General features: G+C 34.1%; 1 protein-coding gene across 18 annotated transcripts in view; it reads left to right on the top strand.

Annotated features, from left to right (window-relative positions):
- The window catches only part of PCDH7 (protocadherin 7), a 432,140-nt gene that overhangs the window by 210,255 nt on the left and 194,311 nt on the right, over window positions 1–27,574 (top strand). For 2 of the 18 annotated variants that reach the window (XM_016951433.4, XM_016951435.4), the window contains exons 4-5: window positions 1–30; window positions 12,758–12,794. The exons of 10 other annotated variants lie outside the window; for them this stretch is intronic. In XM_016951433.4, the coding sequence (XP_016806922.1) occupies window positions 1–30; window positions 12,758–12,786 (59 nt within the window). In that variant the 3' untranslated portion in view covers window positions 12,787–12,794. Of the gene's footprint in view, window positions 27,572–27,574 lie in introns of those variants that run through there. 6 more of the 18 variants (XM_054682823.2, XM_016951434.4, XM_016951430.3 and 3 more) reach the window with 4 other exon arrangements.

A 27,574-nucleotide genomic window follows, 5' to 3' on the forward strand; every position in this document is an offset into this window, starting at 1 on the left:
GAAACACGCATGTCATGGAAAACTTAACAGGTGAGCTTGTTAATAAAATAGAAAGTATACTGAGAAAGAGTTCCAAAAAACGACTTTTAATTCTTTTTTAGAACCAAGTTTTTAAGGCCTGTCAAAAGCAAGGGTCATGATAATGTAACGGATCTTTCCTGATTTTGTATGTGACCAACACTTGAAAGTCAGAGTTTATATGACCATTTGTCATCTACTGGCTGTGATTCATGTTAGCCTTGATCTATAAGTAATGACAAAATGAGATGCGATGCACTATGGGTGATCTAAATGTAGCAGTTGACCGTTGAGTAACAAATTTGTTGGGTCCATGTTTTCAGACTACTCATCTAGCCATAAAGTGCAATTGTATTGCTTAAATTCTGGTAATTTCATCTTCAGTATTAATGGATCATTCTGACATAAATAGAATTGGAATTGAAACCTGTCAAGTATTCATTTGTCACATTTAATTGGAATCCAGGTAATCTGTAGTTTTTTGCTTGGCTAGGTTTTAATCAGGATTTGTATTGGATTTTCATTTGGATTTTCCATTAAAATACCATTTTGGATGCTGTGCTAGTTCCTAATTATTATTATCTCAAATAGTTTTCTTGAATTTTAACCTATGTGAAACAATGCAGTTATCAGCAAGTGTTTGGGATTAACTTTCATTGTAAAGTTTAGAAGATAATTTCTAGTGCAATAACAAGTAAAATTTCAATGCCATGCTAACAAACCAGGAATAAGTTAGGATAGCTAATGATAAAAATACATTTTCACAAATGCGGAGAAGGAACAGAAACAGGAAAATTTAAGTGAAATGTACTTACATTTTACAAAAGCGTTATCTTCCTTCTGTACTGTAGTATGATGAATACAATTTCATTCAAAGGGCCTGTGTGTTAATTCCCTGTTTAACAAGCTTTACGCTATATTCTAAAACACATTACCACCAAATGTAGAATGAGGTTTTATTCTCTTACTAGCTAAGGAAAAAGAATATACCATAAGAATAAATATAATTTCTTACCACCGGAATCTAATAACGTAGAATGAGATCCACCATTTTAAAGTTCCAAATCTGTAGAATGCCACAGACCCCTGGAAAGTAATACTAGAAATTACCCCATTTAAAAAATATTTTAAGAAAACCTTATTAGTTATACATTTATTTGTGACAAAGATTACTAATATATATTTCTTTGCCTTTAATTATCCTCAACATTATGATAATTTCATGCTAATCCTTTAATATCAATCTAATCAAAGATTGAGGAAATTGGTTATTTGTTTCATTAAAATACATTTAGCAATAAAGTAATAATTCATATAGAGTTTATGGGGGGAAATAGGTAATACAAACATTTGACAATGAAAATGTTAGAATAATTGATGCATATTGCAATGAATTGGTAATTCAAGTTAAAAACCAAACATTAGGCTTAAAGGCACCATCTCATTCAAGGCAAGCATTGACTATGCAAGAGTTTGCTCTTATTTTAATTATGCAGTAGTCTTCAGACTTTCTCTTGGAGTGGGATACAATGGTTTCTTTAGGTCTATTGTATTTATCCTGGTCCCTACCTTCATGCCATGACCTACTTAATCTTTCCAAAGCCCCCTCTAAATTATCTTTGCAAAGCCAGTTTGCCTTTGCTATGTAAGTCTTTATGATAATTAGTGTTTAATAAGCTCAGATATAGAAAACACCTCGCTTGGCTTCTCATCTCAATTTTGCCATCAGCATTGGGTAGGCTACTGTCTAAGGAAATTGATAAATCAACTCTGAAATCTTACTCGGTTCCAGGTCCAATAATCTGTGATTCTCTTACATTCAATTTTTCTTGTATCTTTTACGCTATAGAATGGAGACATTTGTCTCATAGTAAGATAGTGAGTGAATTTGACAAGGTATGTTAATGTGGGCAGGCCAGTAGTGATTCTAGGGCCTTTCTCTCAACCCACACAGCAAGTGCATTTTAATAGTAGAAAATGCATTTATTACATAAATCAAAGGAGTGGACTGAATCAAATGGTGTGATTTCTGGCCAGGTGGGTGGAAATGTTGGCACCATAGTAGGCCAGTGTGGGAGACAGCTGTGGAGCCTCCTTCAGATCCCACTATGCAAGAACCATCTGTAGATCTGATCAAGCCCTGGGTGCAATGCCCTTGAAATACATGAATTATGATTAAGACATTTCACAATAGAATAAGCACATGTGTTTTCTTACTTAACAATGTGAACTTTGGTCAGAGTACAAATGAAAAAAAAAGGTAGGAAATAATATATATTTTTCTGTAGGTAGATTTTCTTAAATATCACACCATAAAAATAAATTAAAAAAAAAACAGCAGATGATCCATAAACCAGGTTTATAACAAGTTAAATGAGGTTAGAAATTTGGCCACTCTAAATCCCTAATTCGTTTTATGCCTCTTGATTTTCTCAGATCTTTAAATAATACTTTTGACTTTATACGTGAATATTTTTGAACTTTCCCTTTCCAAACTTCCTTACTTTGTCACACTTATATAAGCTAAGCTCAACTGTTTGATTCATTCCATTTCCTTCATCTCTTCATTCTACATGCATTATACCTTGTCCTTGATTATTTAAACATGCTGCAGTAAACCATGGACTTTTCCTATTGCTTTTAGACAGTGTATTTGAAATATCATTGAGAATAAGCCACTAATTTTAAATGGCCAAGTGTAATGAGCATAGAGACCAAAGGCATATCTTTGTATGAGATAAAGGACCTCCTCTTTCTCTCTCCTTTTCTCCTGTCTCCCAATTTTCAAGCAGGCGTCTGTCAGGCAAAGTTGTCTAGTTATTGGTTTGTGCTGATTTCATGTAGATTGAGCAAACTTCTCTAGCAAGGCTGCCTCTTCCATCTTTACAAAGATCCTCATATACTTTTTAATGGCATAAGCACAATACCTAAAATACCAAATACCTGTCATACCTTTTTTCGTCTTCTGCAGAAAGAGACTAACATGACTTGCTAAGGATTCATTTTCACAGTTTTGCATTTCTCTATGCCACCCTAGTTGCCAATGTCTGACTGAGGCTGCAATTGTTTTCACCTTTCCTGTCAATTGTGACATGGCTCTATACCGCCCAAGTATCCCCCAAAAGTCTGTATGCCACCACTTTGGGAGGGTGCTATTCACTTTGAATTTCTTCATAGTAATATATAGAGAGATGGATTATAGAGACTGTCTCTAAGCCAGATCTCAACTAATTAAAATGTGTGCTATAGTGGCTTCTCAGCTGTCTAGTAAAATGAGCAGTACAATCTAAAAGAGTCTAAAGAAGGTACTGTCCTAGAGAAGAATTGGCAGTGCTGTAAGTAGAATCTACTGGTTTACAAAACAAGCTTTGAAATCTGATGACCTCAGTTTGAATCCTGGCTTTACCTTCTACAAGGAGTATTATTTTCTAACCCCTCTTAGCTTCAGTTTGTTCAATTGCAAATCATAGGATTGCAGAAGGAACTAAATGAGACAATAATATGCAATAATTTATAAATAAGTAATAAGTTGTATTTTCACTATATTAATTGATAAAATGTTTTACCATTATTATTTAAATAACAATGATAAATAGTTGGGATTATTATTAACTTTAGGTCGTGTTTTTTTTTGAGATGGAGTCTCACTCTGCCACCCAGGCTGGAGTGCAGTGGCACAATCTCGGCTCACCGCAAGTTCCGCCTCCTGTGTTCAAACCATTCTGCTGCCTCAGCCTCCAGAGTAGCTGGGACTATAGGCGCCCGCCACCACACTCGGCTAATTTTTTGTATTTTCAGTAGAGACAGGGTTTCAACATGTTAGCTAGGATGGTCTCCAACTCCTGACTTCGTGATCTGCCTGCCTCAGCCTCCCAAAGTGCTGGGATTACAGGCGTGAGCCACCACATCCAGCCAACTTTAGGTAAATTTGATATAATACAATGGCTTAGTCATGAGGACTTCATAAAATGCTCAGCCTCACAAATTTAGCATTTTTAAATTACCAGTATAAATTATATTCTCACCTTAAATATTTTCCAGTTAGTTTTTTGTCTTTTGTTTGGAGTACCATAGGGTAGTACTCATGAGTAGTGACTTACAAATATAGCAAGGACCTAAAATGAGGGGAAGGAAGTCTTCTATCTCTTGGCATCAAACCAACCGACTCTTTGTGTTCTTTGTCATTCAAGGTAGGGAGATGTCATTATGATCTTTCTACATTCTTTTCTCTTTTTTTAAGTGTTCTAGTTGAATGCATTATTTTTCAGGTGTACACCTCCCTTTAAAGTGCTGCAAATTATTCACATTAACAGGGAAAATTAGCTGAAAATAATGTCCAATTAGTATGCTTACCAGATTCTCAATCCTTTCTTTTCTAATCTCAATATTAATAATTAACTCTGATAAAATGTGTGGCCGTATTACCCTTTTATTCTAATTTGGTCCTTTTAAACTAGATCACTTGCTGAACCCTTATGACATTTGAGGAGGGAATGAGCGCTCATCAAATCTCAAAGTGACTTTGGAGGTCAGTTAGTGGTTTTGTTACCTCCAGACTCCCAAAGCTTTTGCTTGTGTGAATTTCAGCACTTGTTGATAATACATTTGATTGTTTTAGTTCCTTATTTAGTTAAGGTGTTATCTCAGTCTTTCCTGTGAATTCTTTTTGCTAATAGATTACATATAATTCTATTCTTCCTCTGATGTTATTGCCAGATTTATGTATAAAAAAACCTTGTGCTGTGAGGAGCCCATCTGCCCGGCCACCACCCCATCTGGGAGGTGTACCCAACAGCTCATTGAGAACGGGCCATGATGACAACGGCGGTTTTGTGGAATAGAAAAGGGGGAAAGGTGGGGAAAAGATTGAGAAATCGGATGGTTGCTGTGTCTGTGTAGAAAGAAGTAGACTTGGGAGACTTTTCATTTTCTTCTGTACTAAGAAAAATTCTTCTGCCTTGGGATCCTGTTGATCTATGACCTTACCCCCAACCCTGTGCTCTCTGAAACATGTGCTGTGCCCACTCAGGGTTAAATGGATTAAGGGCGGTGCAAGATGTGCTTTGTTAAACAGATGCTTGAAGGCAGCATGCTCGTTAAGAGTCATCACCACTCCCTAATCTCAAGTACCCAGGGACACAAACACTGTGGAAGGCCGCAGGGTCCTCTGCCTAGGAAAACCAGAGACCTTTGTTCACTTGTTTATCTGCTGACCTTCCCTCCACTATTGTCCTATGACCCTGCCAAATCCCCCTCTGCGAGAAACACCCAAGAATGATCAATAAAAACAAACAAACAAACAAAAAACCTTGTGCTGCTAAAATATAACACTCTTAAGCATCTTCTATTTGGTAAAGGAACTGTGGATCTTGACTGTTTAAGTATATTTAAGTTTAGTAGTCTTTTTTTAATTTTTATTTTTTAATGTAAGGTCTTGCTCTGTAGCCCTGGCCAGAGTGCAGTGGCACATTCTTGGCTCACTACAGCCTCGACCTCCTGGGCTCAAGGGATTCTCTCACCTTATCCTACTAAGTAACTGGGATTACAGGCATGCACCTGTTCAAGGCTGTTCTCAAACTCCTGGAATCAGGGGATCCTTCCATCTTGGCCCTCCAAAGTGCTAGGATCATAGACATGAGCCACCCTGCCCAGCAAGTTGGTACTCTCAACCTCAGAGGTTAGACGACCTATTGAGAAACCATTTTATCTCAATATTCCTCTTCTAAGGTAAAATACTTTCCATTGTTACCTCTTCTCTTGCAGGTTTTTAATAAGTAAAGTACTTTTTGCTTTGCTAATAAAGCAAAGTAGAACAATAGGTGTCTCTTGTTTCATGGGGCAATTATATAGTGTCAAAGCTGTGTTTATTCATTTTGATTCAACAAACCAATACTGAAAATAAAATATGACCAAGGCTTTCTGAGGAAATTTAAGTAAAGGAGAAAGAATCTCGGCCTTTAAGATGGAAGTTTTTATGCTCAGGAGATACAACCTTGATCACAGTAAATTAATTATAATGAAAATGTAGTAAGCTCATTAGAGAAGTTCAGAGTGGTGTGAGGTACAGAGGAGGGAATGGAAAATTATACGGAAGAAACAATTATAGACGCAAGTTTTGAAAATTTTTATTTTATAAATCAAATGTTGGACAGGAAGAAGGCCATGAAATGTTCTTTGGCTGCACATCCTCTCTCTTTATCTACTCATCTTTGATATATTTAAAAACAATTATTATACTGGCCTGGAGGCTTCATTTGAAGCCAAATAAATTCAGATTATTTGTTTTATTTTTCTAATTGAGTTACTGTTACCTTTTTATGTCTTCTTTTTTCCTTTTTTCATTTTTTAATGCTAAACACAATTAGTTCAAAAACTCTAAAATTTATCCTTGATGAAATTGGCAGCAGAAACTAAATCCAGATCTAAACTATAAAATAGATTAATTTGGTGTCTTTCTTTTCTCTCTGCTTATAAACATGGATAATTACTAAAAATGTGTGTGCTGTAAATAAGGCCTTTCAAACTCAATAATAACCCGTAAATAATCTTTTGAAGTCATTGTTATTTATTTTCAGAAGACCAGTTGTATTACTCAAATTAAATAGATGATTAAATTACATTAGAGTAGATTGGATTACATTATATTTATTTTTAAGAAAACCCATTTCTTCTGTGGCAGTTGCAAATTGTTTTTGTAATTGTTATTTCAAGATTCAAGTTAAGCATACAGGTATTTATATTACAATCCCTTTATACTGAAATATAGACAATAGGTTGCTTTGTTTTTAAATCTTGTCTCTGATAAATTTTACTTAATATACGCAGGTAGATTTTTTGGCATTAAGTCTCATTATCATGTATGTCTTCTCATTATTGTCCAGAAAATATAATTGTAAGTTCGTTATAAGAATGAGAAAATTTCTGAAATGCATGCAAATTTAAATGCCTCCTCTAGAACAGAGTTTCAACTACTAACATATGATAATGTTAAAGGAAACTAATTTTTGATACTATATGTATAAATAAAATCTGTGATTAGTGGTATGTTTTGGAAGTAAACAGACAATAGGATAGTATCCAGCTATTTAAAAATCTTCTTCTTCATTTCTGCTTGAAAATATATCTCCCATGGTTTTATTTCTGATCCTCAATGCTTAGCGTCTACATTAATGAAGTTGTTAGGAAGCCCTATATGATCTGAGAGTGGTATGCATTTCTGAGGTTGCATTCCTCAGAACCCCAGTGCCCAGTGCTGAATTGTGCCCATTGTTTCAGTTCCTTATGAGGCCACATTTCACCAAGGCAGCATTTGTAGCCAAAGGTCATAGCAGCTATAGCTGAAATTGTATACAGTGAACAGAGAATGTAGAGTGTTATAAGAATCCATTGAGTAACATTCAATGACCATTTGTTGAGTATTTATTTTATGCAAATTTTTATGAAGGACTCAAAGGTGAATGACACAGGCTCTGTTTGCTAAGCATTTACATATTGTCAGAGAGAAAGGCGTGTACAGATTTGATGTTTAAAAGTAAAGGCATGAGAGGCATTATATGGAGATACTGATTATATGCTACAAGAAGTAGAGGAGGACTTGAGTGGGGGTTACAAAAAATCATAGCCATGCTTTGAAGGGTGGAAAAGTAGGGATTTGCTGAGCAAAAATGTGGATAAGGCTATGGAGAACAGTGGGAGATACCAAAGATACCTACCCGAGAGGGTGAGGAAAAAGTGGTGCCATTTGCCAACCTCGGAAAGTGGAAAGAGCAGCACATTTTCATTGGAATGATTCTGGTTAAGATATCCTGTACTTAAGGTATCTTTGAAAAATGCAAGTGATATTTAACAGGATATAGATCTGAAATTTGTGAGTATAGATAAGCAGAAGAATGTAGCTTTAGGAGTCAGAACACTGGTAATGCTGAATTCCTGGGAATAGATCAGACTACGATTTAAGTATTTGGCACCAGATAAGTGACGTTATCCAAACAGAATGTTGAAAAGTACTGAAATATAAGAGAATAAGGGAGAAGTAAGTTTCAGCGAATGTGACTGTGAAATATATTAAAAACAAAATCAGGCTGGGCAAGGTGGCTAATGCCTGTAATTGCAGCACTTTGAGAGGCTGAGGTGGGTGGATTGCTTGTGCCTGGGAGTTCCAGACTCGCCTGGGCAACATAGTGAGACTCTGTCTCTGCAAAAAAAAAAAGTTTAAAAATGTGCCAGATGTGGTGGCACATGCCTGTAGTCCTAGCCACTTTGGAGGTTGATGCGTGAGGAGGGCTTGTGCCCAGAAGTCCCAGGCTGCAGTGAGCTTTTTGTGTGCCAGTGCACTCCAGCCTGAGTGACAGACTGAGAACCTGTCTCTAAAAAAAACAGAACACAAGCAAACAAAAAAGTAAAAACTGAAACAAACAAAATGTGACAGGATAAATGAAGAAGTTAACATTGGGAAAGTAGTAACTATCAAATATCTAGTCCTGCAGAGATGAAGATGAAGAAGTAGACCTGTGGGATCATGTAGATATTGATTAATGAAGAGAGTTACGACATTTGCATGGGAGGTATTTTGTGTTTTTACCACCCCTTTTCCCCACTATACCATAAACTGCTTAAAGACAAGACCTGTGCCTTGGCTACCGTTGCATGATACTTCTGGAATTATCCTTCCATAGACATGTCCAAAAGAAAAAAAGAAGTTGAATTAAAGTTAATATGTACTGGTCGGGCACGGCGGCTCCCACCTGTAATCCCAGCACTTTGGGAGGCCCAGGCTGGTGGATCACCTGAGGTCAGGAGTTCAACACCAGCCTGACCAACATGGAGAAACCGTGTTTGTATTAAAAATACAAAATTAGCTGGTCGTGGTGGCACATGCCTGTAATCCCAGCTACACGGGAGGCTGAGACAGGAGAATCGCTTGAACCTGGGAGGCGGAGGTTGCAGTGAGCGAGATCACGCCATTGCACTCCAGCCTGGGCAACGAGAGTGAAACTTCATCTCAAAAAAAAAAAAAAAAAATTACATGTACTAAATAGGGGCCCAATGTTGCTGATACAGATTTAACAGAATTGAGACAACTCAGAAAACTGGAGACCAGAAAATGGAATTAAGAACACACTTGAGAACTTCTTTCTTAGGTCACCAAGTCCATTGTAACATCATTATCAGAGGGTGGGGCATAGTGGCATCCCTTGATATCAGTCTTAAAGAATTTCTAATCGCCTTATGCTTCTATTTTTCAGGACTTTTTTTTTTTTTTTTTTTACAAAATTTTCAGAAAGTACCATGAGTGTGACATTTCTGTATAATAGCTTTTGCTGTCTTTTCTTGAGTGATGTAACACTGATTCATTAAATTAGTTTTGTCCTCTAGTATGACTTTTGTATTTTATTTTATACTATGCAATTCTTTGACCATTTTACTTACTTAAAATTAAAAGAATATGTGACTAACTACATTTATGGTGAGATCTAATAATTTATAACATTTCCTGGTCATCATACAAAATTATTTTGTGATTTTAAGATTCTTGACATTGTAACAGCACTATCAGTTGTCAGTAATACTATGCAAGTAGGTGTGCTTCAAAACATAAATCACGGAAATATAATCTGAATGAGAAATAAATTCAAATTGTATAGTAAAAGGACTAATTCCAGTCCATTTGATGTTTGCATAGCACCACAGAAATGTCACGTCACTGATGTCTACCACAGCTAGTGCACCATCCAAGGAAAGAAATGCTTCCAAATATGTTGTATGCAAAGTCATACTAATAATGATTTGTCAGGAAGATATCACTTTTAATGTTGTTTTTAACCTAAAGAAATGAAACCACCAATGTCACATAAATTTATTATTTCTTTGTGTTCATTTTTGCTTTATAGGAGTTATGTATAAGTACTATATCGATAAAAAGTCTTCCAGTTCAAGATAATCTAAACAATTGCTACAAAATAATTTCCAAGTAAAAAATGCAACTCCCATTTAATCACTCATATGTATATTTGTTTCATGGAAAATCTCTACTAATGTCCATTTTTTGACATGTGTATGCACTCTGCATTGTCCTGGAACATTAAATAGAATGTATGTAAATGTGGTATGTGACAAGAGCAGGCTACTTGGCTGATTACAGAGTGGCCTCTGGGTGGTATCTGTAAACTGCTTTCTAGATCCATAAAACACAATTTTATCACGGCCTCAGAATTGTACAGAGCCAAGCATGATAACCAAGTCTCGACAATATTACAAGATCCTAATGTCAAACTGTAACATCGGTTTATTGAACTTAGAACAGGAGAATATCCCATTCAGTAGATAAGAAAGTCTCTGCCTCTTCTTCAAAGCAATACCCTTTCTTTAAGGAGATCCAAGGAAAATCAGAGTAGCTCTTAAAATGTTGCCTAAAGAGGAGGATGGAATCAGAGGAGGAGTTTCTTTCTTTCTTTTTTTTTTTTTTTTTTGAGACAGAGTCTTGCTCTGTTGCCAGGCTGGAGTGCAGTGGCCTGATCTTGGCTCACCGCAACCTCCGCCTCCTGGGTTCAGGCAATTCTCCTGCCTCAGGCTCCCAAGTAGCTGGGACTACAGGCGCATGCTACCACACCCAGCTAATTTTTGTATTTTTAGTAGAGACAGGGTTTCACCATGTTAGCCAGGATGGTCTCGATCCCCTGACCTCGTGATCTGCCTGCCTTGGCCTCCCAAAGTGCTGGGAGTACAGGTGTGAGCCACTGCGCCTGGCCAGGAGTTTCTTAATCCACACACTGAAGCCTGATGAGGCTTGCAGAAACAAACCTATCTTTGAGGTCATCTGAAAAACACATTGCTTTTGCTCCCTAGATTCAGTGCTTCTTTCAGTGTCAGCTACTAACCACAATCTTGTGTCTCTAACTTACGCTTGTTGTTATTGTTTGTTTGTTTTCTCTTGTCTTTAGGGTCATCTATTTAGGATTTTGCATATTCTTTCTTAAAATATATAAAGGATTTTTTTCAATAATAGCTTTAGGCCTGCTTATATAACCACACTTCATTTCTCTCCTTGCTTCTGGTCCATTTTATAAAGTGTCTTTCCACTCTCTAAACATTCACCAACTATCTATCAATCAATTTTTTAGTTGTTTACTTGGTAGTTACCTGCTGTTACTCTTGTGTAGGTGGTATCTGACACTCACAACTGTGTACATAAGAAACAATTCCAGATTTATGTGTAATTTCAAAAATCATTAATTAAATGCTCATAATTCTCAGGTAATTCTCACCTAAAACAAGCTCAATCTTTAATTATATGAATACTTGAGGAAATGGAGTTTTAGGGCCCAGTCCTTATGATTTCCCTTCACTGTGGGTGAAGCAATCTAACCATACATAATCTTTCAATAGGTAACTGCAAACAACGTGTTCACATGGAACCATATTTTATCAGTTTTTCCCCGTAAGCTTACTGCCCTTTATTCAGTGTGATCAATTGTATTCAGCCTTCACTAGCTCTTTGAGAATTCAATTTTGAGAGGCATTTCTAGTTTCCTGGACAACATTGGTCCATCTCTTTCTCCCAGAATAATGAAGATCTAAAATCTAATTCTTGCCTATTTCAGCCCCAAACTTGTCATCCTCTTTTGTGAAATCAAGCCAGTATGCTTTTTCTTTCGCTGCCTACATCTGAGTATTATCTATGTCCCCGGGATCAAGTAGCTATCAAATTAGTTCTATCAATTGCTCATGGGTTTAGAGATCCCTGTGTGTCTGTTTTTTAAGTAACCACATTTTATTTTAGAACACAAAGTACAGGACTTCTGACTTGATTATTTAGCTTCTTAAACTTTTTCTGAAATTTTTTGAAAATAGCAGAGAAAATACATTATTACTCTTCTTTACCTTAATGAAAATTCTCAGTTCCTCTATCATTTCATTTTTGAAGGAGAATTAGAGGACTCTTCCACAAATTGACTCTCGGGCTTCATATTTTCTTTATTTCTCCATTCTAATAATCTATTCCTTTGCCTTTCCTAAACTCACCATCTCATGCACAGTTTCTTCTTTATAATACCTTATCTGTGACCTTTTGGAGATTAAATAATTCAGTTTCTCTACCAAAAGTCATTATATTTGAGTCATTTTTGACTATCAAGTTTCTCTTTTCCTTTGGGATACCTTCTGGAAGAGTCTATTTAATATTTTCAGTTTTAAAAAGTCCTTCTTAAATATAACAATTCTACTGTATTGTAATGTATCACATAACATGTACATTTGCAAAGAATTGGAGCCAGATATCTTGGGTTCTAGTTCAAGCTCCATCACATTTCCAGAAAGAGAACCTAGGTCAATTCATGTAATATCTCCTTCACTTACACAATGGGAACAATAATTATGATAATAACGGCCCTATCTTCCTCAAAGGGTTATGTGCAGTTGGACATACATTTTTTGGAAGTTAGCATTAATAAAATATGCTAAAGTATTACTGAAGTATTACTTTACTATATTCAGTTATTTATAGATACATTATTGCTGAAGTATTGCTGAAGTATTATTTTACTATATTTAGTGAAGTATTTAGTATATTTAGTTATTTATAGAAGTATTGAATTCTGAAGTATTACTTTACTATATTGAGTTATTTATAGATACCTTAAAATTGCTGATAACTAGTTCTACAACAGTCTTATTCCGCATTAAATCAGACTTGCAATGTTCATAATATTTATTAAATGCATGATTATTTTCTTACCTCCAGAAATGTTTACTGGCCTCACTTATATTTAGCTGTAAAGGTAAGTAGTTTCTTGGCACCTTTTGAATTCGCTATTGGTTTCCAATTCTCTATACTAAGAGTACATGGGTCTCTAACTACCGTGAACAAGTTCCAGTATTTATAACAAATATAATTCTATGAAACTATAGAAAAAGAAAACATTAATAGTATCACATCTGTTTTCTACAAGCTAAATGGCTCTGTCTTTAAGAAACCTGCATATATTTTCCTGGATTTATTGTTAAGGAATAATAAATGACAGAAACCAGTAACTCACAGAGATATTCATCAAGTAATTACTAAAGATCATTCAGTGAGCAGTGGCAGAATAGTTCCAAAAAGGCTGAGATTACAGACAACCGTCAAATATTCAGAGCAGTGAGCAAAACCTTGTAAAGATTATCACCGATCACAGAGTGTGGATAGAATCTGCCAATTAGGCACCAATTCATAGCCCTTATTCACATCTCCATTTAAACTGCTAATTATGCCAAATAAATTTATAAATGTAGAAATCAACTTTTATGGGCTATTTGAGATAATTTTCTGAGCACAGTGCAAAACACCCCAATTGCAATACAATGCGAGCACAAAAGGCTTCATGAAGTAATCTAAAGGCACCACGTCATCACAGTGTCAAAGATAAATAAATTATAATTATATTGGTATTCACTCCCTCTTATAAATACACATAAAATGAAAGAAGCACTAAAAAAGAACAACGTGAAGTGGATAACCTATCCATCAAAAATATTTACTAGAATGATAAAATAGTATCCTTATTAAACATACAAAAAGAAAAGATAAATAGAGCAAGGAATAATTGAATTAGTAAATTAATTATTTTATAGTATATTGGTGTCTACCTGAGGGTTCTACATAATCATTTGCTTTACAGTATCACTCAAAGCAAGGTAATATCGACATTTTACAGATGATGAAAGTGAGAAGAAGATATGGAAAGTTGTAGTTAATACCTGAAAACTCTTAGTGTTTAATACATGGTAGCTTTTATTATTTATTATTTGCCACTATTAACTCCAAAGGGCTATATTTGAGTTATTGCATTCAAAGCTTATGAAAACCTATTGTAGCCATTATAATTATTTATATTTTAAAAACTAATTTAAGTAGAAAAACATTTAGTTTTTGTTTGATATTTAATAGAAGCACTGATTTATTGCGTAGTTTTAAGCAAATCCCTTAGCCTTTTATTGTCTCATTGTTTAAGGCCGGCAATAAACTTTGCTCTGCCTATCTTTCAGGTAATTTCTCTTTCTATCTGTGTATTATAAACCACAATGCATTTTTTTTTGTTTTTTGCATAAAGCAATATTTATGTTATCATCAAGAACCACTGTAAATTGTAGCTTTGATGTTGGTACCTGGGATTATAACTCAGACGGTCAAATATTTACTTCACAAAAATTGGGAAGAGACTAATAGATTTTGGTGGGAGGTGCTTTTATTTGCTTGTTTGTTTCAAAATAACAGAATAATAACTCAGTATCATGAGCCAATTAAAGAAATATACCCAAAATAAGGTAAGAAGAATCAATACCAGATGCTTTATTTATGGTTAAACTTGATAGTTATATCGCTTTTGACTGTAATTCATTGGTAGTTCATTCAGAACACACACACACACACACAGACATACACACACCTGCATTGTATCCTTCTACCAAGGTAGGGAGGATGCTTAACTCAATGGGAAGAGGCATAAGAAAATATTGCATTAAGAGCCTGATTCTGGAGTTGGTCCCATGACTCCCAAATATTGTGGAAACAAAGCAATTAACTTTTTTAATTATGCAAACCATTCAGTAAAGTAAGCAGTAAAATATATTAAATAATTTATTTAATACTTCTAATATTCTCAGTAATGTTGGAAATTTCCAAATAAGCAAAAAAACTTTAGCTAAATGTGTAAACTCAGATTTTTCCTTCAAATTTTTCTCTCTGCTGAATATAGGAAAATATTTCCATATCCATATCACTGCTTTCAAAACTGCTAGATAATCCATTTTAAATAATAAGATTTTTATAATATGTGATTCAATTAGAAAATATCTTAGCTATTTTGAGTCTTGGTCACAAATATTTTTAACTGCAACACAAGTCACAACCTTTCCTCCTGCCTCCCTAGGGAATATTTATTTTAATTATGCCTGCCAATTGATCTAAATTATTGAACTTGCTCAAACTTGCTTAAGAATTAGAAGCTTCCTTGGATACAGTAACAAATTAAAATAAAATGGAAAATAATTTTGAAATTACCAGCATGACAGAAATAAAAGGGAATTTATATTATGCACACTAACACATTTTCAAGTTTCCTTGTTCTCAAGCATATCTCATTAAATCTTTTTATGTTCAGGAGAGGATATGCCTTACAAAAGTGGATCAATGACTCAGCTGGAGCTAGCATTTAAAATATTGTAAATTTCCTATTCTAATATAAGGGTATTATGGGATTTTTATTTGACATACGGAATCATGTCATCTATTTAGGAACACACATGCAGAAAAGATGCATATTTCAAAGTAGAATTAAGTAAAAATATCTGTTTCCACCGAGAAGATGGCATGTGTAGTTTGCTAATAATTGACCTCGTCATTAAGCAACTTTCAGCCCTCATCTGCCAATTCTGCTCCTTTGTAATTATCATATATATTTTACAATCAGTGGTAAGGCTTTCATTTCCTTCCTAAGAATAAGGTAGGGCATTTCTGAAGTGGTTAGGACAACTCTCTTGTAGCAACAGGGGAAAAAAAGAACAAAAAATGTAATATAGCTACATGGAGAGATGTATGCCTCTGAGCTCTTTTCATTTTAGCAGCTTGAGAAATATTGCTCCACATTATTGCTCAGACACACATTCTTTCTAAACGAAGTTTACTGCCATTGATTCCCAAGAGCTAAAGGATTCATTTTAATATTTTTGTACTTCATTTAGCTAGTCTCCTTATTGATTGGACTTTATGAACTATCTACTTGTACGTGATATGCATTTCTAAACAAATTTTAGGACAAATATTTCCTGGATCAACATGTAGAGAATTTGACTTCCCAGTTAATGTATATTTGGGATACTCATTCTGAAATTTATGAGCAAACTTTAGGGTGAACTGGCACTGCTCACTGGGGAAAAACATACACACACACACACACACACACACACACACACACACACCAGCCTTGATAGGCTAGGCCAAGCAGGTTTGAGACACCTTTTGGAAATAATTTGAGTAATAAATTATCCTTTCCGAAAGATTTTATTTTGGACATGTTCTATTAAATTAAAATCAATTGTTTCATACATTACAAACTTGACAGTCTCTTAATATATTGAGATATTTTTATATTGTAAAATCAAGTAATATTTTTATAATACAGTAAGCTTTAATAAATGACCAGTATAAAATTTGTAACATATGTGCCTTAAAATTTGGGTTATTTTCTTTTATTATTTAACATGCCAACCTGAAATTTAATGTAATCTTTTAAGTAAAATACTGACAGAGAAACCCTGTAAGGTGAACTTAAGATTTTAGTTTCCTAATTGCCTTCTAATGCCTTTTTCCCCTCCAGAGTAAAGTGTGTCCTTATATTTTTGTAATACTGAGGTAAAAATATACAAATATATTTTAGAGTATTTCAAAATACTGCTTTAAGGCTATTTCAGTGGACTGCTCAAGTACTTCATCATTTCGAAATGTCCTTTACACCTAAAGCTCTAATTTTCCGTATAAGGGATATTGTTTTTTAATGCAAGCCTGAAAATCCCTGGGAGCACTTAGGCCTGCCACTGCCAATGCACAACAACAGGTCTCAACAAGAAACCCCATGCCCTGGGACTGGTGCTGACAGTTGGTATTTTAAGTTTCTGTTGAAAACTTATGATAATCCAATGTAAATGTGCCTGTTATTTATAATAACCATTTCAGTATTGTGGTATATTAGGCTTTTCGTGCACTTTCTCTCAGCACTGGAACCCAGCCATAATTCTGTCCTTGGCTTCTGTATTGCTTGCTATAATAAAGTCCTTGTGATACTACTGGTAATAAACTTTCATGGATGCAATCCAAGATAGACCCTACTGATAACTGAATTCTCTTTCATAGTGAATTGTATGGTTGTGAGACTCCAGCATAGTTACTTTCTTTTAGAACTAAGGGTTTTACGTTGAAATAGTATTTATTTATTTATTTATATCATTGAACAGTCTCACTGCCATGACTAAGAAAATTGCTCCATAAAATACTTGGTAATGTAAATGTGAGAATGAAAGTTATATATCTGATGATTTGTCAAATTTATGGCTTGTACCAACACAACTGTCTCTATAAAGGAATTTAATACACACATTGGAGAATATTCCTGTAATGCCTAGTAAAATTGAATGCTGTTATGCTATGAGATCTCAAAAGCAGAAATCACTCTAGAATTATGCCTTTGACATTTCTAATCATGCATGGCCTGGCTTTACAAGTCTAAATTTGATGTAGGAAAACTTAAAATAAGCATTTATTATAGAAGTACCTGCCCTCCCACAGAGGATAGCATTCCATGTACAGGGCCTGCTTTTGATGTATTTCTTTACCTGTTTCTTTTATTGGCAAGAAATGGAAGAGTCGATTAAGGGTAGGAAGTTTAACTGCATTCACATTAGAGGAAAAACAGGTCAAAGTTGATGAGCACGTGCCTGGAATCTGAGATCAATGATTACCCCAGATTGAAGAGTAATGATGTAGTAGGCAAAAAACAAAACAAAACAAACAAAGAAAAACAAACCTCAGGGTTATACTAATAGCCTGAAAATGCATTAACGTATTGAAATATGTTTAGCCTCTTTCTTTGTCTTCCAAGAATTAGGTTTTAAAAAGTATTGGTCCCCATTTTAAAGAGTAGATTGCTTTTTTTGTCTTGAATTTAAAAAAAATTATCACACTTTCTGAACTGATTTTGATTGAAATTCTATTGACAAATTCAGTGTATTTGGTCAGTGAAATTTAAATTTTATAAAATGGTAATTTTAGAATTCTTTTTATAATGAACTTCCATTGATTGATATATGTTCATTGATATTTGAAAAATCCCAACATTATAGCCACTTAATATTTTATACAATTATATTTTTGCAAACCAAAATAATACACTAGCATAGTACAAAAATATTTTTTGTGCATTATGTATAAATAGAGTACACTAAGACAAAGATTTAGTTTCTTCTTATACAGTATTCTTAAAATAAACTTAGCTATCATTTTTACAATGAAATTCTTGTGGCATATGGCTTATTCTCAAGTTTACCCTCCCTTCAACCAGGAAATGTATTACTTAACTGAGACATAAAAGCGCATAGTTGGTAGGGGAGAGAAGGAACAGGTCCTTTACATATAATAGCAGGCTCTTATGCTGTTTATTAAGTTTGATGATAGTCAACCAACTCAGGCAGCTGATTGAAATAAGAAGAAATCAGCAATTTTGTAGAAGTGTGAAAACGTGTGCACATGTACCTCGCTCCTGCAGTTTTATCATCTGTCAGATTTCTCAAGAGTATACCATATTTTTTTTCGGCTTGAAATAAAACATTGAGAATATATACATACATAATGAAATGAGATATATGCTTTGAGGGAATAGCACTGCCCAAAGTTAACAGATAGTTCGTGTGATTTAAATGATTGTATTTGGAAGGGTATTCTCATGTATAAACTGAATTCCAACTTAGAGCACTTCTTATCTTTTTAGTTGTACATGAATGTGGTGAGCAGAAAATAATTTAAAAAAAATTTTAGTAAGTGTCTGGGATGCTTTATTGTCAAAGAACAACTTGTATTTTAAAAATAAATTAAAATACATTAACTAAGAACAGTGTGCAAAGTATTTCAAGTAGATAGGGTGAACAGACTGTTTTACTTTTCTTCCATTCTACATGTCTGTGAATAACCATTCCTTGAAGTTTAAGATTATAAATAACAGTGCAAAATGGTGTTATTTCTACTTTACGAGGGAAATCATCCATTTTGTTTTCATTTACATTTGGGTAAACTCAAAATGGCTTTGTATAGCTTCCGCTAATCTTATTCAAGACTGAAGCATTTTTGACAAAAGAATGTTTCCCAATTTTGAGTAGATTATTACATTTATGTGGCTAAATTGACTCAGAATTGACAACTGTTGTTTGACTTGGCAAAGTGAGAATATGGTAGTTGATAGTAAGAGGAGGGAGGTAACAAGTTGTAAAAACAAGAAATTTCAAAGAAGAACCTATAAGCAAATTGTGCTTTAGTAGTGAATGGTTGAATAAGGGTATTTTATTTTATTCTACTGTTTAAAGTGGAAATATAGAAATTCTCGCTCTGTGTTGATTACTCCACAACCTGCCCTCCCATACCTGGACATATACATGAGACCAAAAAATGAGGTAAAGTTTACTATCTAATACTAAGTTTAGCTATTCAGACAGTCCTTTGTAAATCCTAGATATGTGTGCTAGGTGGAGTTAGAAACCTGTCTAGGTGGATATAACCTTTGCTCTCAGTATTTACAAGGTTAGGATGTGAGAAGTTATAAAATAAAAAGCTTGGTTTAAGTTTTAAGATATGTAATTTTTAAAACAAAATTCTTTTGAAAATAATTTATAGAATTATTTGTAACACATTGGGTGGGGTGGAGGCCTGTATTTATTTATTTATTTAATATCCTACCTTACTAGACTTTATGCTACTTGATGACATGAGTTTGGAGACCACGTTTTCTTGTTTACCATAATATATCCAGCGAAACTAGGACAGGGTCTTGCATATAGTAGAGTCTCAATAAATTTTTGAATTAATTAATGAATAAATGAATATTCGAATCAAGGATCTCACAATTTCCATTATTACACATGCTTTAATATTTTATTTATTTTTTGCTTGCTCTTCTTATAACTTAATCTACATTGAATTGTGTTAGTAAAGAAATTAGTCAAAATTATTGATTAGTATAAAACATACTGTATAAAAAAGAAATTCAATTTGCAAATCCTAAATTCTTTATAGAGCCTTGATGAAGTGTGCTCTATATTTCAAAATCATACTTCTCTACAAGGTATAAATTTTTACCTTCAGTGTCCTAATTGGCAGAACTAAGGTATATCAGTGGCAAATCTTTATTTTGTAGTTGAGAAATTGTTTTTCTAAATGTTCTATCCCTCAAGGATCCGAGGACCTCAAAGACTTGAAGATCAAAGATGGCATGATGATGGTGCATTCCTAGCATGGAGAAAAGTCCTAACATTCTCTGTGTACTTTGCCCTTAAAAAAATTATTTTCTAGATAAGTTGGTATTGATTAGTAAACTTTATGAGTAACCCAGGTTAAGAACATCACAATTGCAAATTTGAATTCTTGCTACATTGGTGATACACGTTAAAGTATGATTTATTTACATATTCATTCATTAATTTACTTATTACTAAAATATTGTTGAAATCTAATTTCAAAGACAGCTGCAAGATTCAGGTATAGACAACCTACCTAAGCAATGGAAGAGGTAGGTTAAATTTCTGTCTTGAGTAAGTGTTTTTTTTTTTTTTCCTGACTATGCTACTCTTTACACATTTCGTTCTATTTTTATGAATATCCTGGAATACTTTTTGAAAATTACAGTTTGTTTTTCCTTTTTCCCTGGGAGAACATAGGGTGACACTGGGTGGAAATCAAGATTTGCTATGGGTTTGCAAAAACCTGCATAAGAAATAATTCTCTGAGTTTCCAAGGTAGTTTATTGGATATTATCATATTTCTATTTTTAAATCACTTTCATTCATCTTGAACCTCCATATCAATTCTGCTTCATCGCTGCCCTTTTCACCCTTGTTTATAACTTCAGTTATAAACTTCAGTCCTCTCTTCACCACCTCACTGCACCCTAAGCTCTCAGCATGATAACTAATTCACTCTCTTTAAATATGCAACAAAATCAATATATTACTGGTGTGCTAATTAACTGTCACGTGAAAATATTTTGCATATTTCCTCTCACTTAATTCTCACTGCATTTTTATTATGTAGGTTTTATTATTTCACCAGTGAGCAAACTAAGGATTACAGTATTTAAGTGACTTGCTTAAAGTCATGTAGCCAGTGAGTGGCTGAAATGCAGTTTGAACAAAATCTGGCAAAACAAAACAAAACCAAACCATGTTCTTCCCATTACATCATGCTATATCTAGCCATGCCTTTCTTTCATCAGAGTGGTCTTAACCTCTTTCGCCTGCATCTCTTCACTGCTGGCCAACTCTTCCTTTAAACCAGACTTGTCCAACTCGTGGCCCAGGATGACTTTGAATGTGGTCCAAAACACATTTGTAAACTTTCTTAAAACATTATGAGATTTTTTTTTTGGCTGGTTTTTTTTTTTTTTTTTTTTTTTAGCTCATCAGCTATCATTACTGTTAGTGTATTTTATGTGTGGCCCAAGACAATTTTTTTTCCAGTGTGGCCCAGGGAAGCCAAAAGATTGGACACCTCTGCTTTAAACTTTACTGCAAGTTTGGTCTCTTTTGTGCCCACCTCTTCCATAGCTCTTTGCATAACACATCTTGGTACTAGCATATGTCATATTAGGGTCTTAAAAATTTATGTATCACTCCTCTTGCTCCAGTGTGGCCTCCGTGAGGGCAGGATTATTATTTTTTTTATTCCACTCAATATTGAAGGAGCTTAAGCTGGCAGTTCTCAAAGCCAAGCGATCTCAAAACTCCAGGACTCAAAATCATTTCCTGACAATATTAGGATATCATTTACTCTTTCAACTCTCATTCTCATAAGTGCACAAAAGAATTTTCCTGAGGCTACATGCTCTGTGTCAGTGCAACAGATTGAATTCAGAGCGGATAGGATAATCCAGATATCCTCTAGTAAGATAATCATTCAAGAGATGTGCAAAAGTGTCAAATAATGTCATTCTTCTCACTTTTTTTAAATATGGTAATTTTCTATTAAAATATATTATTTTTGTCAGCATATAATGAATTTATTGTGACTATTTTCAAACATATATATAACTAATTATTTTAAAAGTGTTTTTATTTTAATGTTGAATATGATGAATATCAGCAGATATACCCCACATAAGCAAAAGCTCTTTAGGGTCCTCTATAATTTTTAAAGTGTAAAGGAGGCTTGAAAACCAAACACATAGGACCACTGACTAACCTAACCTCTGGCACCCATTAAATATTTGATTGACAAAACTGAATAATCAAACTAATAAACCAATCCAGTGGGGGAGACTATAAATGTTCTAGTGAGGACTTAGGTTTTCCGTTATTTTACAAACTTATTCTAACAAACAACTGTAAGTCAGGAAGATAATGAGCAAAACTCATTGCACATATATTAGTTACAATAAAAGTAAACTTAGAATATTCATTATTTCCATTGTGTAAAATCATGTATTAATTAAAATTAAATTGTAAGCAAATATCACTCAATACAATAGTCAACAGTTAACTAGGTATCCAGGTAGGTTATTAGCTTTTATAAAGGACATAGTGGGTTATGCTATTGTGGTTATACATTGTGAGATTTTTAGGGAGCAGGCTTGTGAAATTTAGAAATTTGAAATCAATTAAGCAAAATATTATACATTTGCCGATAGTGTTTTACAATGTTTTTAATGCAACTAAATCTTGAAATTTTAATAAAGTTGTCACCTAAGAAAAATATATCTCAGCTCCAGTTATGGAAAGCAACATTCTAATTGTCATGAAAATTAAAATAAATTTTGAAAAGAAGCATGTCATATTAAATAAGATTAATGAGCATCTTCAGTTAGAAGGAAAAATAAAATAATATTTTATGTATTTACTCTAGATTTAAGAAATTTTAAACATATGCTACTATTAATACAGCATACTTCAACTTTTCATATATGTGTGTGCATGTATATTATCTCAAATCCAATTGTAATATAATTCAGTAGCTTAGATTTACACCTAATTTTTAAATATTATTCACAAATTTCTTCATTGTATAATTGCTTATTAAAGCTGGTAATTTTAAACACTTTTAAAATTTAAAATTTTACTCAGTTGATTTTTACTGCCATTAAGCTATGCAACTTATTCATTTAAATCTCAGGAATACTAGAAACACTATTAATGCCTAATAAATGAGCTGTATATAGAATTCATAATTAACTATTCTTTTAACTCATTTATAATTCTTACTAATTTTCAAAAAATGCTTCAGGTCATGCCTACACAACGATTTTTTTTTAAACAAGTATTCTCTATTTATTTTTTTTAATGTGGTCTCATTTATGTCCTGACTGATAAGCTCACCCAGGGTTTACATGATTATGTACTTTGTAATTTGAAAATACTCTTTGTTCTTCACTTTAAAAGGAGATCAGGCACTAGCATATCTGCAGTTTCCTGATTCCTGTGAAAACATGTGACATTCCTCCTTTGCAAAGGTTTCCAGATTCCTTCTCTCTGTGTTGCCAATCCTGCCGCCACCCAAGGCTGATCTTAATTCCATCGGGCCACAGTTAGTGCCAACAATCGAGGTGACCTCTCCACACTCCAGCCCTGCCTATAACATTATGGACATTATGATTATTAAAATGCCCTTTTTGATGATTATTCAGCCACTACTAGCAAGAAAATCTGAAATGTCTCTGCCTAAAGCATGGCCTCCCCTGAGGAACATGCTAGACTATCTATGGTCGCAGAAGCCCTGAGTATAACCATGACAGACTGTGGGAAAGTTTGAGAGTCAGACCCAGAATGAAAATCTCTGATTTTTCCAATTGTAAGAGAAAATTTACTTTTAAGACAGACCTTACTGATAGGATAAGGAAAACAATACTGTTATCAGGAATATTTATGCAGCAGGGGAATAATCTCTTCTCCTGTATCCTTACACCAGACACACCAGGTTTTGACAAATGTTTAATAACGTAAGCAGAGAACAGGGGTCCCACTGCCTAACTAAACTCCCTGTAATATGTTAACATATTGCATATTAATGTTTAATATGTCTCTCCTACCTATCAAGGATGTGTTCTGTTGTTTTTCTCAACATCTATTGTTTTTTCCACCACAAAATCCACCCTGTTTGAACAAACTTCGCTGACTCTCCAGCTCTCACACACCTCCCTCCCACCACACTGCCTTAGGATGTTTTAACTTCCCTTTCCATAAACTTTTTTTTTTCTTCTCTGCAGCAACTCTTTTTTGCTGCCATTCTTTTATACACATCCTATCCAGTCTGTGAAAAGCAGTCTCTCTCTTGTGAATAACATTTACTCTTCTTATATCTTTGATTTTAATCCCCAATTACCTCAGTATTTAACGCCTTATCTCATGTGTGTGTGTGTGTGTGTGTGTGTGTGTGTGACAGAGTCCTGCTCTGTCACCCAGGCTGGAGTGCAGTGGCACGATCTTGGCTCACTGCAACCTCCACCTCCTGTGTTCAAGCATTTCTCTCCTGCCTCAGCCTCCCAAGTAGCTGGGATTACAGGCGCCCACCACCACGCTTGGATAATTTTTTTGTGCTTTTAGTAGGGACAGGGTTTTCCCATGTTAGCCAGACTGTTCTCAAAGTCGTGACCTCAGGTGATCTGCCCACCTCGGCCTCCCAAATTGCTGGGATTACAGGCGTGAGCCACTGCGCCCAGCCTTACCCCTTATTCTTTTATCCCAGCTAAAGAACTCATTCCTTGAGGACATGAACCAATGCCTTCTCTGCTTACAGTTGCACATGGTCTCTGGGCTTATTTTACTAAGTCCCACAGCCTTGTGTTATCAGCCTCTTAATATCTGTACTTCTACCATGATCATACATTTTTCCAAGAATGGAAACTAGAAGAAGCCGACTCTAGAGTGGTCAGACCAATAGTGTTTTCCATGTGATTCATATTGTTTCATTGCTGTGACAGATGATTCCTGTCGTTTTGGGAAAAAAAACTTATTACAAACTCTTTATTGTCAGTGCACTTAATAATAACCACAAACTGTCTCTCCATCTACTACTTATTTTTATAAATCATAGGGATCATTTTCCCTTTGTTATTGTTACCAGGTGAAAATCTGACTCATATCATTGTCCATACCAAATTCCTACCAAATGCCTCATGGGGATGAGGGATGCTTTTATTATCCTGGTCTCTACCTTTCAAATACATCAAATTTATATTTCCTTCACCCAGAAATTGCAGTTCTCTACTCTATCAATTCTTGTATTTTATTTCATTTCTTAATTGTCATATAATAATTTATAGTGTACCTAGCGATGATTCAATGCATATAGTATATAGTAATCACATCAGAGTAATTAGCATATGTCCATCATCTCAAACATTTATCATTTCTTTGTGTTGGGAACATTCAGTGTCCTTCTTCTAGCTATGTGAAACTATATAATATAATAGTGCTATCTGTAGTCATTCTGCAGTGGTAGAGAACACTAGAACCTATTTCTTTCCTCCTATCTAACTATAATTCTGCATCCTTTAACAAATTTTTTCCAATCCCCTCCTCTGCCTACCCTTCCCAACCTCTAGTATCCTCTGTTCTACTTTTTACTTCCATGATTTCAACTTTTTTTAGCTTCTACATGTGAGTGAGAACATGCGGTGTTTAACTTTCTATTCCTGGTTTATTTGACGCTTTAAGATTCCAGCTTTATTTTTTGGAGTTATCCTTCTATGTTGTTTTGGTTATTTATAAACTCTGCTATTTATGAAATCATTTTATATTGCTTATTACATCTTAATAAATTATCAGTGTTTTTCTGTGTTTTCTGTGTATATATTTACTTTTTATAGTTTCCCATAAGTATACTTTTCATTACTTTTAATCTCTCGCAGTGCAGTGCTAATTCATTATCCCATAATAATCTACCCTTCTTAAAGCCAAAGGAAGAATTTTCTATACATAAAAGTCTTAGTATATTAGCAACTCATATGCAAAAAAAAAAATGCTATATTTCATGCTAGATGCAAGATCTGGCCACAAATTAAGAGCATGTGGATTCTCCTCCTTTTTGGTTTTTGGCTTATGAGATTCCCACATTTGCTTCTTCCAAAGACAAAATTCTGATCCCAAAATAATCACTGAGGAATATTTAAATGTGCAAAAAATTAGGTTTAATTTTTTCAACTTTATTTTACTGAAATGCAGAGGTTTTAACTTTGAAGGGGGATTCAAACTTTAAAATATTACATGTAATATCAATTAATGTTTTAAGTTAAATACAAAATTATAGAAATTTATAGAATCCCAAGCAATGGTGCAAAAAGTATATGCTCAATATTATCAGTTTAAAATTAAGTTTGCTACTTTGAGTTGTTTCTTTTACATCAGAGGGCCTAGATGCTACATATGCCTTCAGAATTCTTTGATGTTAATCTCTTAGGACAACCAATTAGTTTCCAAATTTCTCAACTCAAGGGCTGACTAATACTATTGCCTAAGCCTTAGGTGGGTCATGTTATTTTAACTAGATAGGATGGCTAATCATAAGCAGTGTGTCAAAGACCAGAGGAGTTGAAAACTGGGAAATTTGGAGACACCCTGTCTAAACAGGATTAAGGCTAAACGAAAAGAATTATTGTTTTCCAAACCCTAATGATCCTTGTGATAGCTGCTTTCCCAAACATTGGGATTAAAGGTTAGATTCACATTTAGAAACAAGAATGCAAACACGTATTCATGAATAGCCCTGTCTTTAGAGAAAAATTCATCAATGTCCTAGCGCTTCTGTATCTAATACACTAAGAAACATATTTGTGTATGAAGTCACACACAGGAAAATTAATTCTCTCCTATATTTCATTTTTTTTACATTACTTTTCTTCATAAAATACACGTCTATTTTTGCAAGTTTATCTTCACTGTGTATAAAAGCTTTTCTAAATAAACAGTTTAAGAGAAACATTTTTTATATATGATTTGCATTTAAATATAAACATACAAAGTTAAATATTTCTTTTAAAATAAATTCTAAGAGAAAAAAATTGTACCAGTGTTTGTTTTGCAGTGGTATTATTGCATAGGTTATTAAAACAACTAATCTTTATTAAAATTCAAATAATTTACTGCCATCAACTGTTTGGTATACATTTTAATTTATTTTTATAAAATTCTGTGTATTTATACTTTTTGAAAGTATACATAGTCCAGATTAAACCATGTCCACAAAAATGTAACTAAAACATGAACATTTTAAAAATTTTATTAGTTTGACCTCCTCCAGTATATAAGGATTCTGTTAAATTAATTTTTTTATTAAGTTAATAAGTTGAAGTTGTTTTCATGTCAAAATTACATATCCTTAGGAGGACATGAAAAGGAAGGTGCATTGTGAGACAGTTATATAACAGCTAGGTAGAGACAGAATGAGATGATAATCCTACTGCATGTTAGAAAGAAAATACGTATCTATTTGGTATTAGGGTCATCTTATAGTTTTTTTCTGTTGTAAAAAAACAGTTATGCCCATATGTGAAGGTCCTGCCTAGTTAAAAAATGAGGATAAAATAGTGGCTCATTTTGTAGCAGCCAACTGGGTCCCTGGATTTGGAGAATCATAGTTGAAAGACTGTTCAAATTAACACATTTCAAAATACTAATTTGTTTAGATTGTCTTTGAAATTTATATAGATTCTTTTTTTAAAGAAAGCAAACAAACTCAGGGTTTTTGGAAATTGTTTTATTGGCGAGGTCTATGGATGGACACCATTGTGTAGGGGCTGCTGATTTTCCCTTTACATATTTCCCCATCTCCCTTCCC

This window comes from Pan troglodytes, chromosome 3 (assembly GCF_028858775.2).
Source record: "Pan troglodytes isolate AG18354 chromosome 3, NHGRI_mPanTro3-v2.0_pri, whole genome shotgun sequence".
Lineage (NCBI taxonomy): Eukaryota > Metazoa > Chordata > Mammalia > Primates > Hominidae > Pan > Pan troglodytes.